General features: G+C 32.6%; 1 protein-coding gene across 2 annotated transcripts in view; it reads right to left on the reverse strand.

The window, feature by feature from the left end:
• LOC132749712 (tensin-1-like) overlaps positions 1–17,599 on the reverse strand; it is a 95,574-nt gene that overhangs the window by 50,185 nt on the left and 27,790 nt on the right. For both annotated transcript variants that reach the window (XM_060739586.1, XM_060739587.1), the window contains exons 4-5: positions 16,911–17,057; positions 609–905 (exon numbers count right to left, since the gene is read on the reverse strand). In XM_060739586.1, coding sequence (XP_060595569.1) covers positions 609–905; positions 16,911–17,057 — 444 coding nt within the window. The remainder of the gene's footprint in view (positions 1–608; positions 906–16,910; positions 17,058–17,599) is intronic.

Below are 17,599 nucleotides of genomic sequence, written 5' to 3' on the forward strand. Positions count from 1 at the left end.
GGTCCATCCGCCCTTTCAGGCACTGAGAGTATGGACCCCGGACATGTCACCATTCACGTCCTTAAATTTGACTATCAACCAAAAGGTGACCTATAAATTTTGAATATAGTTATTCACTGAATAATACTTAATATGTATGCAAGTTGAGTATTATTAAGTATAAACAGACTATTTATAGTGAGGGTGACAATATTGCATTGTGGGAACAGGTGACACACACATAGAAACATAAAGCAGTATGTTTACAAGAAATAAAATTACGTTTGCAGCAATGTTTGGCCATAAACACAAAAGTTCTTGTAATTTTATCTGAAAACATAATCACAAAACTTCAGTTTTGGAGTCTTAATGAACGTAAAGAAAATAATCTCTCCTTAACATGAATAAAGGAACACAAATGGACAAAAAGTGCAAATAATCAATTACTTTTCTTCAAGAAAGGAGAGAAACTTTTAGATCTTCAATCAAATCAAATTTCTACATCCTAATCAATTTTTACATCCTAAATATATGACATTTCAAATATTATCTTTATACTTAGTAATTCCTTCTTCATAACTTTCATAACTTTAATAAATCGTGGTCCCTGAAAAGAATACAAAACCTACCCATATTTTATTTTTTGCGTCTTTCTCCGAGGCGGTTGGGGTACTACAATTAGATTCTAACAAATCATCAGAACTTGACTGTCTCCGCATTTCCATTCTCTGTAACGCAGTGGGCGTGGCTATCTCATTCAGTCTCTGCTGTAACGCACGGTTCGCCTGTTCCTGATATTCGGCAAATTTGGCCTTTTGCTCGACAAGCTGTTTTTCAATCAGCTCGTTAAATGTAGGTTGTCTCGTCTTTTGTTGAGCATAAGCCATCTTAAAGGCATTCCCGATTATAGTGTTTAATTCCTCAGCCTGTAATTAAAGATGGTATTTGATAATTTCGTGGGTAATATGAAGAAACATTTCAAGACATCATGTCAACGTTACTTACTCTAAGGTAATAATTACATAAATCTTGCGTATTCACATATATATAAAATTACACATATCAGATGTAACGTATATAGTGTTTACTGCTGAAAATAGTCATACACCTACCATTTAAATAGTAATGAATTTTTCATTCCACTATTTTTAGCAGTCTTAAATTTTTCCCTAACAATTGGATTAATGCAATTGTTACTTATAATACAAAGTCATCATTTACGTCCAAAAGTGATCTCTCCCATAGAAAGGCAAAGATTCGAGCTCCAGTTTTGTTTTTTTGTCAAGTAAGCAATTTAATAATTAGCCAATTTATACAGCTTGACAAAATGACAATTTTATCTACGATTTTTTTTTTTCAGTTGCATTACTTGAGTATATCTTAAACAAATACCATTGTGTTGCAATATAAGTACAACTGACATCTGCTAAGTACTTAGACAATACACCCTTAAAAAACTTTAATACTACAGAACAACAAGCCACTTTATATTCCGATATAATGAGACAAATTCCCTAGTATGATAACATATGGTACTGTAGAAAACACTTATAATACAATAAGTCATACACTAAAACAATAAGAGATAATAAGACTTTTCATTATAGTATTTTAATTAACATAACCAACGCCTAAAGGTCGCCTATAGGTTGACACATTATATTTTCTAATGTCTGGAAGTAAGAATTAAAGTCCAGTGCAGTGCTAGCCCAGCCTGATCTGAGCACAGCTGTGCTAGTTTGACCAGGCTCAGTTATAACTTTCGGTAGCTAAATTGTTGTATATTAATATTGAAATCCCTTAAAACATCAAATGGACACTTCCAAATGCAAAGTTGGGCAAATCCACCACGTTAAGGGTACAACAATTATCTCAAAGCATTATGTCAAAATTTCTAACTTGTGAAGCGATATTTCACTGCAATGGTTATAATGAAGTTGTTGTCCTCCTATATTTGTGTAATGGTCTTGCCCTGCTTTGTATTTGGAATATTCCATTATTCAGTTTGAGGTATTTTAAATATAAAGCAGGAACCACCTGTCACAGAGCATCTTAGTGACATAAATACAGGGTAACAAGGCACCTTTACATGCTTTAAACAAGAAGCACGTGGATGGAAGGACAGACAAGGAAGTGACTAAATGCTCTCCCTTCGGGGAGCATAAAAATCCTTTTCAAGTTGGTGACATGCCCAAGGAAAACTCAATGAAATTCCTTAAGATATGCTTATAAAATCTATGACAATTTTATGCTGTAAATTTCTTCATTAATACTTTTTGTAATACATGTACTTAATTAATGCTATAGATTACTAAATATGCTATAATGTTTAAAAAAGAAACAACACATTCATTATAAGTTAAATACATGTTAAACATACAAATTTTAACACAATTTTTAAAGTTTGAAAAAATTAATATCAAAACAGTGACTTACAGCCTATATCAAATTTTCCTGTTGTGCAGTATGTACAAAATATGCAAAAATTAAAACCTCAACAATCCTTTGACTCTATGAAGTGTATTATGACATGTAAAACATATTTAGAGAAAATAGCACGTTTCTCTGGAAGATTAATTACAGAAAAGATCAGAAAGTGACACGCTGTCCCATTAAAGAACATAAAGAAAGTTAATCTAATATTTATAATATGTCATTTGTACATGATATAAATGGACATGACGAAACATCCACCAACGTGCTATGTTAGGTATTTCGCTCTCTGAAATGTTATCATTTTTTTTCATTAACCTTCAGCCTGATGTCAGCATATGTGACCTGAGTGCAGACCATACTCAGATGGCACATCTGCACAGTCTGATCATGGCCTGCGATGTTTGCTATTAAGTCAGTATTTATGAAATATACCCTATTTAAAGCATTTTTAAACCAAAGGTACATCACTCTTCAATGATAAACTGAACTGAAAAATGGATTGCTTCCCTTGTATTGAATTTAAATGTGAAAAAGAAAGATGAAAAAAAAATCAATTTTTGTCACATAATATACCAAAGATTAGTGATAAGATAATTTAATGGCGTGAAGCAGATGTTATTTTTATATCTTCATGAATAAACTAGCTCATGGACTTTAGATTTTTTTTATCTAAATGTTGTTGTTAGCTTTTAAAGGCACATTAAGACTTTCTTTCTGTAGAAAAGGCAAACAGTTATTATAAATTATGAATTCAGAACATTTTAGACACTTATCAATCAAAATCAAAAAGTCACAGCTGAATGTAAAATAATTTTTGATAAAGGTAGCAAAATATAAACAAAGCAGCATTTTCACTTCTATACAAAAATCACTCCTATACAAAAATCACTTTTATACAAAATAACTAAATCACTACAATTGTCCTAAATGCCAAAATGCAAAGAAAGATTAAGATTTATTGCAATTATGAAGTATAATTTTGGAAACTGTTGAAACAATATGACATCAAATATAACAAACTTTTGAAAAATGAAAAAGTTACCACTTTAAAAAAAGCAAATTCTACTTTTTTCATGATATATGAATATGTCTATAATCAGGGACAACAAAATTAGTACATTATTAAAACAGCCTTCAAAATTGAACTAGTACATTTTAGTGTGTTATTATGGTAAAGCCCCTCCAGAATGATTTGATGACAGATATTAATTTCTGTAAGGTTAAGATTATCATACATTAGACATTTTCACAGCGTACAACATCGGGACAACATTAAAATGTAATTTAGAGGACATAAATTGCTGCGGTGGGTACTGTTACTTGATACATAGAGACATTTTGTTAACAAAAACCTACCTTTTTTTATCTAATATATACAATGTTAGAAATGCTACTGTATAAACAAGAGGGCCATGATGGCCCTGAGGTCGCTCACCTGTATATAGCCCCCCCCCACCCCGGGCCCAATTTTTACCCAAGGGCTTTTAGTTGTTTATTTGAACAGACTTGGTAGACACCCATAAGAAGATGTTTCATGCAAAACATCTATGTTCTAGCTCATTGGGTTTTTTAAAAGAAGATTTTTTAAGTTTTTACTATACACATATAGTTAAAAACAATGACACCCCTCGGGCAGGGCCAGTTTTGACCCCTAGGCTTTTATTTGAACAAACTTTGTAGATATTTACTTAAAGATGTTTCATGCTTAATATCTAAACTCTAGTTATTTGGGTTTTTTCAAAGAAGATTTTTAAGTTTTTGCTATGTATATAAGGAAAATCAATGACCCCCGGGGCGGGGCCAGTTTTGACCCCAGGGCTTTTATTTGAACATACTTGGTAGAAACCCATTAGAACATGTCTCATGTTAAATATCTTAGCTCTAGCTCTTTGGGTTCTTTAAAAGAAGATTTTATAAGTTTTTACTATATGCATATAAGGAAAATCAATGACCCCCTGGGGCGGGGCCAATTTTGACCCTAGGGCTTTTATTTGAACAAACTTGGTAGACATTCACTAGAAGATGTTCCATGCCAAATATCTAAGCTCTAGCTCTTATGATTCTTTAAAAGAAGATTTTTTAAGTTTTTACTATATGCATATAGGGAAAATCAATGACCCCCGGGGCGGGGCCAATTTTGACCCCAGGGCTTTTATTTGAACAAACTTGGTAGACATTCACTAGAAGATGTTTCATGCCAAATATCTTAGCTCTAGCTCTTTGGGTTCTTTAAAAGAAGATTTTTAAGTTTTTACTTTATGCATATACGGAAAATCAATGACCCCCTGGGGCGGGGCCAATTTGGACCCCAGGGCTTTTATTTGAACAAACTTGGTAGACATTCACTAGAAGATGTTTCATGCCAAATATCTAAGCTCTAGCTCTTACAGTTCTTTAAAAGAAGATTTTTTAAGTTTTTACTATATGCATATAGGGAAAATCAATGACCCCCTGGGGCGGGGCCAATTTTGACCCCAGGGCTTTTATTTGAACAAACTTGGTAGACATTTACTAGAAGATGTTTTATGCCAAATATCTAAGCTCTAGCTCTTACGGTTCTTTAAAAGAAGATTTTTTTAATTTTTTACTATATGCATATAGGGAAAATCAATGACCCCCTGGGGCGGGGCCAATTTTGACCCCAGGGCTTTTATTTGAACAAACTTGGTAGACACTCATTAGAAGATGTTTCATGCCAAATATCTAAGCTCTAGCTCTTAGGGTTGTTTAAAAGAAGATATTTAAAGATTTTTCTTTCGGTTGCCATGGCAACCAGAGTTCTGCATGGAATTAAATTCTTTGAACAATTTTTAAAGGTGACCACCAAAGGAACATTCCTGTGAAGTTTGGATGAAATTGGCTCAGTGGTTTATGAGGAGATGTCATTTAAAGCAAAAGTTTACGGACGGACGACGGACGGACAGACGGACGCCGGACGAAAAGCGATCACAAAAGCTCACCCTGTCACTAGGTGAGCTAAAAAGGGTTGAAATATAAAATGTCGAGTTGCCCTTGCATTTTTGCATAATTGCAATAAGGCCAAGGCAAATGTAAATCAATGTTTCAAAAGATGTTTTTCTAAAATGTACTATTCAAATTACTTTTTAAGTTAATACTATATACATGACTTGTATTCAAATTGTTTTGCAGTTATTGCAGTCGAATTGCATTTGGTATTCATGCTCCGAAGGTTTGCAACAATTTGGACTTGTCCCTAAAAAATATAGCCTAAAATATGGGGCCAGCCTGCACAGGCCATGCATAGTATTAATAATGCAAACTGACCAACATTTAAATTTCAACATTTCATATAACAAATGGTTTGTTCCAACTCAAGCAGGGCAGGTTATTGTACACATTCAGCAAGGTAATTAGGGATAACATAACAATTTTTTTTCTGGTTTAAATCACTCGCACACATACACTGGATTGGTCATAATTATGGGGACCCTCTAGCTTAATGGTGAAGGGAGATCTCAAAGTCCCTTTGTGCATTATTTCATGCTAAGGCATGCACCCGAGTAGAACCACTGAGGTTCCACAAGTTAGCCAGATGGCCTCCTAATATGAAAGAGTTCAAAGTGCATGGTGGGATTCGAACCCAGGCAAAAAGGTTGATCATGATTAAAAAAACATAATACATGTATATCATTAAAGCATTATTTAATGTTATATATTTAACAATCCGTACGCATTTCTATCAAAGGAATCGTCTACGCAGGAAGCTGTCAAGATCAAAATCTAGGACACTTAAAATATTCATAACTGGTTCTACGATAAAATTTTTACAATCCGGCCTTTTTCTCTGCGTCAATTTTTAAAGCAGACTGGTACACAGTCTACGCAATAGAAACAGACAGATTATCACTATCTTCTGATCTCTTTTTCTATAATTCTAACAGCAGACATGTAAATCAACGTAAAATAGTGATAAGAGAAGCTTAACACAAATGTTCTATTGTCAGTAACCTTAATTTGTGTCCATTCAAACAGCAGAAAACAACTCCGGCAGTATTTAAAATCATTAATGAGGTATCTCCGATTTCAAGATTTCTCAAATTTTCACTAAAAACATAATGATTCATGGCTAATCTCCAATGAAATCTATCATTGCCACAATTAAAGGTAATCTCTACTGTTGTACACGTTTCACCCCCCTCGTTGTTCAGCTCCCTTTGAAGATGGCTTATGCCCTGTTAACACAGTAGCATTATAGATTAAACACACTACTTTAATCCGCCTCTTTCATCAACTTTGCCAGCAATTAAAGCAAACACAGTCCGAGGGTTGACTGCACAACTGCAGTAACTTATATGAAATAAAGAAGGACTTACATCAGTCTTGCGGTCAACCCTCAAATTACATACATTTTCTGTATCACAGGATGGCCATAAAGAGCCTCTAGCGGTCACCTCAGACCTCGTATATGACCCAAGATGACCCTTCAGTTCAGGTTAATCATATTATATATATGGTCAACGAGTATGGACAGCGTTTAATTTTAAAGAAACCAAAGATTTGAAAAGGAGATAACCTGAGAAAATCATATTAATACAAAGATGTCCCCATAAAACTGACAAATTTGTTTTTGCTATTCTTTTTCAAAAAAGGACACAAACAATTGATCAATTGGTTTTGCAAGCTATGTACTGGACTACTCTGGTCAGGAATTTAGGATGTATAAGAGTTAATGGAATTCATTTCAAAAGTAGTTCAATTTTCAAGTTTTATAATTAGACCTAATAATTACAAAACAAAATAATTCTAAACTATCTGTGTGATGATTTTGATTTGGTCCTTTCCTATTTAATTATAATCACTGTTTTTATTATCTAATGTAATCTGAACTGTCTACTGTATGTCAGCCTATCCTCAACATATTTCAGTAGAACAGTCTGACCTATTATTATTAAATATTTCAGTAGTGCATCTTACCTATTATATAATTATGTCTAAAATAATGAATGTAATCTTTTAAGAAATATTTTGATATCAAAATCCACTGGTGGACAGTTCCAAACTTATGGATATGTGACAAAAATGTTCCAGTTTGACAGGACCAAGTTCACTAAATGAAATTTTATTTGTAAAAAAAAAAAGATAAATATACAGAGAAAAAGTGCGTATTAAGGGTTTCCAATAAAAATTAGAAAATAAGCTGCTATTTATTTATAAGATAATTCAAGCCTCTGTTCACAATTAAATATTTATTAAAAAAAAAATTCTATGCTGCCTGAGCTGATCTCTTTATTTCAAGGTTTTCTCGTAATAAATTAATGCAGGAATATTTAATAATCATTATAAAACTTCACAAAATGTTTCAAAAAACAGTTTTGAAAGGCACATGAAAACGTGTCACTTTAAAAATCATTTGTCACATTTATGCTAATGCTAATATAAACAATTAGGAGATAAGTTCAGACATTGGAATGTAATTCATGCTTAAATTAAACCGCATGAGAAACTTCAAAACAAAAATCAAATCTCACGCCCACTCGTCACAGGTTTGTTTGATTAAAATTTTTCCAGAAGTCAAAAATCAAACTTGATGAAGAACCCTTGTTCACATACAATAATGGTTTATGTAAGAGATCAAAAGAAATCTCACCTAAAATCTTGAATATCCCTCAAAATCTGTAAGAATTCTCAATTCAAACATGCCTGTTGTAAACACTCCCAAATATATTATATTTACCTTGCCTGAATAAATACCATATACAAGCACATTCAATAAAATACCAAAAATGATATTCAAATATATAACCAACTGCCTCTGGATATGAACTTTTCAGTCATATCCCGCCATACTATATGAAAATAAATGTGAAAACCTAACATTTTACTGTTAAGTGCACAGATTTTTAAGGCTAAACTTAAAGAATGATTAATTTTACCGAAATTGTAAAAACTGTTTAAATTTATTTTTTTTAGTTTGGGTTAAATTCACAATGTAAAGGTCAAAAAGTGCTTTTAGGGAACTTGGCTCCGGTGTTCGTAAAATAAAAAAAAATGTGCACTACTTCAGGCACAGTAGCAGGCACTAAAGAATGAACCCCTGACCTGTAAGCTAAGTCTGGCAGGATTCAAGCCAAGGATGGTGTGGGGCAAGTGACCCGAGATGGTTACTGCGGTTTGATGGTAATCTGCAACAAGATACCTGACAGCATTTGTTTATTACAGATCTGTCAGGCAAGCTGTTTTCTTGAGCAAGAAATTCTACGCCCTTTGGTAAGTACTGGTTGGTTCCAGGAACGGATTCGAGAGTGTTTCAATAAGCTTATAGCTTCCAACGCAATCAAACTAAAATAAATTTGTATAAATCAAGAGTGAGTCTATAAGCTTATAGCTTCCCTTAAAATTGAGCTCATAGCTTCCCATAAAATTGAACACAAGAAGCTGTTTAGGAATATTACACCTTAACATATATATATATATATAATACCTTAAAAAATTATACCAATGACACATCAACTAAATTATTCATTCACAGATCCATGTCATACTTTCTATTACATATCATATTTGTCAACACATAGTCATTAGCATTTAAAAAAAAATATATAATAAAATTAGCATTTTCAAAAATAAATTTTAATAAAATTTATATCACCTCTAACTTGAACTTATAATTCACCTACCATTTTTCCTTAAAGGTTTATATGGACACACAGCAATCTTCCAAAATTCTTGATATCGTTTTATAAAACATAAATCGTGACCAATAGAAAGTCAGATAAATCCCTCCCCTTATTTTAAAGACTCCGCCATACCTGAGTACATGCATGTTAATGATTGAATTTGGGATCAAATGTACCTTAAGCTTTTTTATTACTAAAAATAACAGCTACACAATATCTGTTTGTCACGGTTCAGAACTGTTCACTATCTGGGGGAGATGATGTGTAAGCAGCCCAACAGCTCAGTCAGTAGAGCTGCAGTATGGTATTCTAGTCCAGGTCAGGCTGCACTTTTTTCTCATCCCTGTGACATGTTTTAAGTTACCTTAAACGCCTGATTCAAAAATTCATGAACTGACACAAAATTTCTTTCTCCGAATCTTGAAACTTCAGTTGTAGATCTTTTCTTAGATCATTAATAGCAAAGTCTATATCTTTCTCTGTGTCACCTATTTTCAACATAACACTTTCTACTTTACATTCATTGTTAAAACCTTGAACGTTACGAACACACTTCGAAAGCACTTTATCAAGTGTCTTACACAAAGTTCCAACCTTTGCTTGAACTAATTTTTCAATATCAATGATGACTTTTTCTGCATGTTTCAGTTTACAACATAAAACTTTCTCCATTTCACTATTTCCATGTCCTTCTGAATTGCACCTCAGTTTCTCTTTACACTTTTCTGTGACAATATTCAATAGATCTTTAAAGTTATCATCAATAGTTTTCATCAAGTTGTTAAACTTAACTTTAACTTCACATACAACATCTTTTAACTTCCAAATCAGTACAACATTTCCGGATTTACTGTTAATCTCAGTCTGATGTAAGAATTCATGCCTTTTGTAAACATCTTGAAATTTGAAACCAACATCTCTCATACAATCATACAATTGTAATGTACAATGATTTACAGAATCTTGTAATTTCCATTTCAAACTTTCCTTTCGGCTCATGTTAAAGTGACATTTCATATAACAACACTACTGCATCTAGTCTTCAAATACATTAAAAGAAATAACTAGTATACAAATATTGGTTAATACTAACAAATGTACATGATGTATGTTAACAATTGACGATTTCTTCGCATCCCTTCTCATAAATCATGCAAACACAGTTCCAAGCTCAAACAAATCCATTATATAAATAATAAATATTACGTAGGATAATTTATATTCTTGTATCCTTATTAGGTTTCACACTAATCCAACTGGAACCGGAGGTAATCTGAGCGTTAACTTGAAGACCAGACTGCTGGCTAGCCTGTGCATTCGTTCATATCTGACCTTCTATTATTACTGTTTTTATCATGATTTTCCCAAAATTGATAATGGATACTTACAAAAATACCAAAGCTGACGATAACTATGTTTAAGAAATTCAGTAGGTTGTGTGTTAAGATTTGCACAATTGTTGGAAACAAAAAAGCAAATATCTGAACCAACAAAATTTTTTTTCAATATTTAAAAAGAAATCGAAAAATGAAAACCTCAATATAAAAAATTCATTATTTAAAAAGAAATCGAAAAATGAAAACCTCGATATATGACTGCAGATATAAGCGGTGAGTAATTCACGTCCTTCAGAATAACAAGAAGGCAGTCCTCTTATTAACATGCGTCAAACTTTGTAAATATATTCTTTTAAACATTATTTAAACATTACCACATTATCAATGCACACATCAAAGGGAAAACTGCACTGGATTCTTTTTTCAAACACAATCTTTTTTGTGACCGTACAAAATGTTAACAATATATGTAGCCAAAAGAAAAAATGTTTCTTCACAGTTCAAATTTTTTCAGAGTAATATAATATTCCGGTCTCAAGATAAACCACAATCAAACCACAACAAAAAAATAACCGAACTTGATTCTGCATATTTCTCTAACCATATAGTGGTTTAACATACAATGTATATAATACAAGTGTTTAATCAATATAATTATATCCTCTTCTGAATTTCTGATTAAATTTGAATGTGGAATTCCTGAAACACTGGTAACAAAAGAGAAATTAATAAAAAATTCACTACAACTTTATTACATGTCTTGCAAATAAATCACAAATCAACTGTTCCCACAATGCACTTTTGTCTTCTTCCAACAATTTAATGTAACAAAAATGTATTCCGAAAAGAATGCAAAAAGACTAAAAAAATCCACGAGTGCTGATTTCTGAACAAAGACTGAACAATGGTCATATATTATTTACATTCATCGTTAAAAGCCGTTGACAAGAAATTGTTTCGGAAAAACCAAATCATAATAATCTAATTACTGTTCAATTATTCATATCGTGCGAGGGATACACTAGAATAACTGACTTGAATAATTCAAGGAATACTTGATCAATGTGGTAACCAGAGTTACATATTAAATTTAAATGCATCATTCTTGCAGTTTTTGCAAAATAAAAGTGTTCATTTATTAAGTTTGCTTCAACTTTTATTGCATCTCTGTTGAGACACAGTCTGGTATGGAATTTTTTACTGCTGTATATAACGATTGCCCATTATGGTTAAATTCTTAGAAAGCCGGCAGCAAGAATGTGTCAGTCTTGTGTAACCAAAGCCCTCAATCCCAAGTGAAGCATAGGGGATGGCAACTTTTTGAAATGAGTTTTTACATTCAAACATTCCATCTCCACACTGGCGGGTTAATTAATGCTGCATGCTGAGGAATATATCCAACTTGCAGAGTGGGGACAATCCGATCAGACTGCTCCCAATGGGGGGGACAATCCCATCGGACTGCCCCAAATGGGGGACAATCCCATCAGACTGCCTCCAAGGGGAGACATCCCATCGAGCTGCCCCAAATGGGTGGTCAGCTTTTACCATGGGTTAGATAATACAAGTCAAGGTCCACCACTTTTTGCCTTGGTGTACTTTTTTAGGGAGCTTTGTACAAAAGAAGCAACTTCAAAATGAAAGTGATGCAAAACACAGTTTACTTTACCCTGACCATGCAGCAACTGGAACATTTTACCAACCTGTTCCCCCTTTAATATCTTTTAATTGGCTTGATCATCTTTAAACCCGGACAAAATCATTCAGACTCTTTCAGGAAAATTTCAAAATGAGTACTGAATGAATAACAAACAGTTCAGAACACAGGGTGTGCCAGAGGATGTTAGTTGGCACTGGTTGCATGGGTAGATTCAGCTGCCAGCAGGCCAGGATTATCTTTTATACCATACATGTGTGGAACAGTCGTTGGTTATTTAAAGTGCTTATTTTCAAGGTCAAGAAAGAGGTTGAATTTTGGGCTTTTCCCAATTGACAAAAGTACTCACCATACAGAGATTTCCCTAAACAATTTCTACTGTTAGACATACAACACTTTTCATTTGCAAACAACTACTAGCTTGTTGCCAAAAAGTGGAACTTACTTACTTAACAAATAATTAATTACAATAATGCTACATGGTGATAAATTATAAATTGAAAACTATTAAAAATCAAATAGTAATTCTTATACAAAGAATACAAAATTACATAAACTGTAAATAATAAAGCACATAATTACCATAAAAAAACCCACTTTTAAAAGTCCAAAGAAACTGTAATAAATTTTCTTCCTAATATATGCACTATTAGTCGAGAACAAAATCTATCAAATCTTATAATCTACGCAACATGTCTAGAGTAACAATATACTCTTGTCCGTTCATCGCAACATATTCTCATCCACGCACAAACACACACACAAAAAATAACCTTTTCTTACTTAATCCCGAGCCAGTTTTATATACATCCAAATACATTGTAATAATTGTTTGAAGATAGCATCTGTACAAAACACTGTATCCATTTAAAGCAAAACACCGACACATGTTTTAGCAGTGGGACATTTGGGTCAAAACGAGAGAACGTTATGCAAGCATATACAATAATAAAATATATTCATAAACGGCCCGTTAAAATTGCTGACTAAAAAAATAAAGCACTTTATATGCAAACATTTATTTGCACAAACCTATGCTTGTATATTCGCTTGACTTTTAAAAAGATTTGCCTATGGTTATCTTTTCCATATGTACAGATCATTATCTATCCTTCAATAAGTTAATTTATGAAAATTTTAAATGTCCGCATTTTAAAGTAACTACCGTATTAACATTTTCAAGCAATTAGCTTTATTATTTTATTTTGTTTTGTTATCTTTTTTATCATAGTAAATCACAGACCTCAGATGTCAGAGGTCAACCAACTTCCTGCATTTATAATTCTATTCTATTCATATTAGTACATTTTAAATTTTTCTTTGCATATTTCTTATGACAACTTTGTAATGAATCCCAGTTTGTTTTGGGTCTTTTTTAACGCAAGATATAGGAAAATAAAATCATTTTTTATGATCGACCAGTGAGGTGACCAATGGGAGGAACAGAAAGGTAAGAGAGAAAAGTAAGAAAGGAGGGGAAGACAGTAAAAGAGGAAGAGGCTAAAAGGGGAAGGGGAAAGGTAAAAGAGGAAGACGGTTAAAGAGGAAGAGGGGAAGAGGGTAAATGGGGAAGGGTAAAATGGGGGGAAAGAGTAAAAGGGGAAGAGAGTAAAAGGGGAGGAGGGTAAGGGGAAGAGGGGAAAAGAGTAATGAGGGTAAGAAAGTAAGAGAGGGTAAGAGGGAATGAACAATTCTTTTAGATTACAGGTTCAGTAAAATGTTCTGGAGGAGTTGCAAGTTACATAATGCAATCTCAACAGAAATGTTGTTTGTTTGTTTGTTTGTTTTCCAAGACTTTGCTGCTAGATGGAAAGAAAAGGACATACATGTACATGTAAAACCTACATTAATATCTGACAGCTTTTATAATCTCTTTTGACCCGCTATTAGCATATTTGGATATCCAGGGTGTGAAACAGTACATGTTTAATGTTATCTAACATTCAAGATAGAATTTTATCACAAGATAAACTAACTTTATCAGCATAATTCTCATAATCTTACACAAAGAAACATTCATAATTTAATGTCCACCTTAACTACAAGGACACTAAATATTATTACTTTCATTATCTTTACCATGCTAAAATCTTAAACTGGCTTGTCCATCTTTCAACCTGGACCAAAGCATTCATATACCTTTCAGGGTTCATACAGACATCCAATGCCAAAATTCAAGGACTTTTTAAGCACTAATTAAGCACGTATTCCCATTTTTTAAGCAAGTTTGTTGCATATATATCAACACAATATTCAACCTAAGATGGATAGTTTATTTACCATTTTTTCTTGAATTATACACATTTTCTGGCCCAAATTTTAAGGTTTTATAGAAGAATAACAAAGGGTGCATCAAATAAAAAATAATTCAAAACAACTGCATTTTGTACACTTGTTACGTTGGGCAAACAATTTTCATTGATTTTGATTCTAAATTGTTTCATTTTTTTGATTTTGTTAACTGCATGTTGACTTTTATCGACACTATGTCATTCAATCATTTTCAAGCATATTTTCAGCAAATTTAAGCACTTTTTAAGCTCTTTCCAAGACAGCAAACAAATTCAAGGACTTTTAAGCTCTCTTTTTTACATTTTTAAGCACTTTTTAAGAAAGGGACTCAAATTAAAGCACTTTTTAAGTCTGTACGAACCCTGCCTTTTCTCAGTTCAAAAACAACATCTAGGCCTACTTTATAGTCAAAATATTTTGACATTCAGCAAGCTAGATTCCGAGATATTTTTAACTGGGTCAGAATCTTGCTTGAAGCAGGCAGATATTGGCCAATCACAAAAAAGCACAATATCTCAACACACAGAACAATTAGTTCGAATAGGTAACTTTATAAAGATATGTTAAAAATTTTGCAATTATATTATGTACAAGTATATAACTTATCTTAAATTACCTTTTAGTTAATACAAAATATATTATAGACACACTCTCGAATCCTGACGGGGTTTGAACCCATGCTGCCTGGGCATTCCTTACGTTACGTTGAGTTTGACACGTTTTACAATTGGGCCCAACCCCCATATAAATGTAAAACTACATTAATATGTACATAGCATGCCAAATACTAGAAGATAACATACAATGATACATGTACATATATAAATATTATTTATATATTACATACATAATTACATATAAATATAATAATTATATACAAACATTATTATCACCCACCTTTTAAATGTTACTATACATCGATTCCAGTTAACTTTACAATAAAATTTTTATAACATCAATTTTCTACACAACTTAACGCAAGTAAAAAATCATCCACTTATATTATATTAATACAAACATCGACAAAACGTCTCATATTTTTATAGAATACGTTAAAACAAGTATATATGGCTACTGATAATACATGAATATTTTACATTCCTTAAGGACATGTGTTACAGATATAACACCAGGGTTATCAACTATAGGTTGACACGCATGTCAAAAAGTTGCAGATAAATAGTAAATATCAATATTTACGATTGATCATTTTAACAAGCTACAATGAATTTAGGAGCCAGCGAGTCATTTGGAACTATTTGAATGGCACGACTATAAAAGCCTACAAACAACTTTTATGACCGTTGGAGATTAATATGCGATAACCTGTAACGGCAAATTTTGATAAATTCATGTTCTATAAATAGAAATGACTGCTGATGTTAAAACTATCTGGTTCAAGTTCAAGGCTGTTTTTTTGTACGGGGCTCCGGATATGCAATAGCTGTCTGGCAATCTGATAGTGGGCTTATATATATATATATATATATATATTCCTTTAAAAAAAATTTGTTTCCTGAGCACAAAATTTAATATTAGATTCTATTGAATAGTACTTGTGTTTTCTGTATAAATACTGGACTAACCTTTTGCACATAAATATTGGTCTCTCACTAAATTTCACTCAAAGTGAACTTTAAAACACAACACAAAAATACGATTTTCAAATTATTTCTGTTACTTCTGAGTATATTTCTTAATTATCTTTTGCATACCTGTTTGTTTAAGTGCCCCAATTGATCTGTGTTCAAATTCAAATTGTACGTTATTTTAGGCTTTTAGACCTCAGTGGAGTTGACATTTAAGATGAATATACTGAACACATATACATGTATATCATGTATAAGAGTTGAAAAAGAAAAAGGAAATGACTATGCTTTTAATCTATGACATTTTTCATAATTTGGTATGTCTATCAAACTATTGTACGTTTTTTGTGTAAGGGAGACAACTTCTTCTTTTCTTGTAACAAAAATAGTACTGGCTACATGGTGATTATCTCCCTTGCACAGTAAGAGCAAATTATTTTGAAGGAGTTTTGAAACGAAACCCAGTACATTGACCAGAAACGTTCAGCCAATGTAACAGAATTTGTAGATTTTGTAGTTGACGTGTTACATTTTGAACAATCCTCAAAAAGAAACCATTAAACTTTAATTTGACTGGACTATTCCATATTCCAAGCAGGGTAAATATCTTCAGCAGGTTAAGGGTTAAAATTATGAATTGAAACCCAACCAAATGAAAAGAAAATATTTTGTTGATAACTAAAGCGTGAGTAAATACAATATGAGTCCCATATATATAATGTCTTCTGGTACAATTATACTATAATATACTCTACAGCATACTCAACTAAATCACATGTAGTGTTCTCAACCAAAACACGTGTACTGTTTTAAACTAAAACACGTGTAGTGTTCTAAACCAAAACACGTGTACTGTTTTAAACTAAAACACGTGTAGTGTTCTAAACCAAAACACGTGTACTGTTTTAAACTAAAACACGTGTAGTGTTCTCAACTAAAACGTGTGTAGTGTTAGGACATTTTTTCTTCTATTTTTACTGACCTCTTCCGGAGTTTTAGTGATGAAAGCGTGGCAGAACTGTATGTTTATATGACCTTTCGGTTCTCTCGCAAGGAAGGCAAACTGACGATGTTCCGGATCACATGCTGCGTAGGAAATTCTCTTGAGGGCGTGAGCCATATATACCGACTGTAAAATATCAAATTGAATATTAACATTTTGAAGCGGCCTTCAGCTTTTAAGTTTTGATGGAAAAACAATTCTGTATTGTTTCAAACTTAGTATTTCAGTAATTTTATCTTGAACAATTGCATCATATCACTGTTAAACATTCTTCAAAACAGCGGGTGCCAGTGAAGTTCGTTTCTAAAAATAGAAGATGAGGGAGCGAATTGTCCACTTTACTAATTTACATAATAGAGAGGGGTTTCCTTATTGGTTATGTACCTTATTGACGGCAAATTTCATTTTCCACCTTAATTCTTTTGATTCGACATTTTTCTAAAAATAACATATTTAACCTTCAAAACAGCTGAAGACCGCTTTAGATATTGAATGAACATTCTAACAGTACGGATATTAATGTTAATTCATATCAAGTAGCAATGAAAACGGAAGGTGAAAAGTAAAACAACAAAAGAACAATGATGGAAAGTTCGAACAACAAAAATCTGCAATTAAGTGAAATTAACAAATGAACGATGACGTCAAATTGAAACAATAGTGATAAC

Source organism: Ruditapes philippinarum, unplaced genomic scaffold, assembly GCF_026571515.1.
Source record: "Ruditapes philippinarum isolate M1 unplaced genomic scaffold, ASM2657151v2 ctg73_1_1_1_1, whole genome shotgun sequence".
Lineage (NCBI taxonomy): Eukaryota > Metazoa > Mollusca > Bivalvia > Venerida > Veneridae > Ruditapes > Ruditapes philippinarum.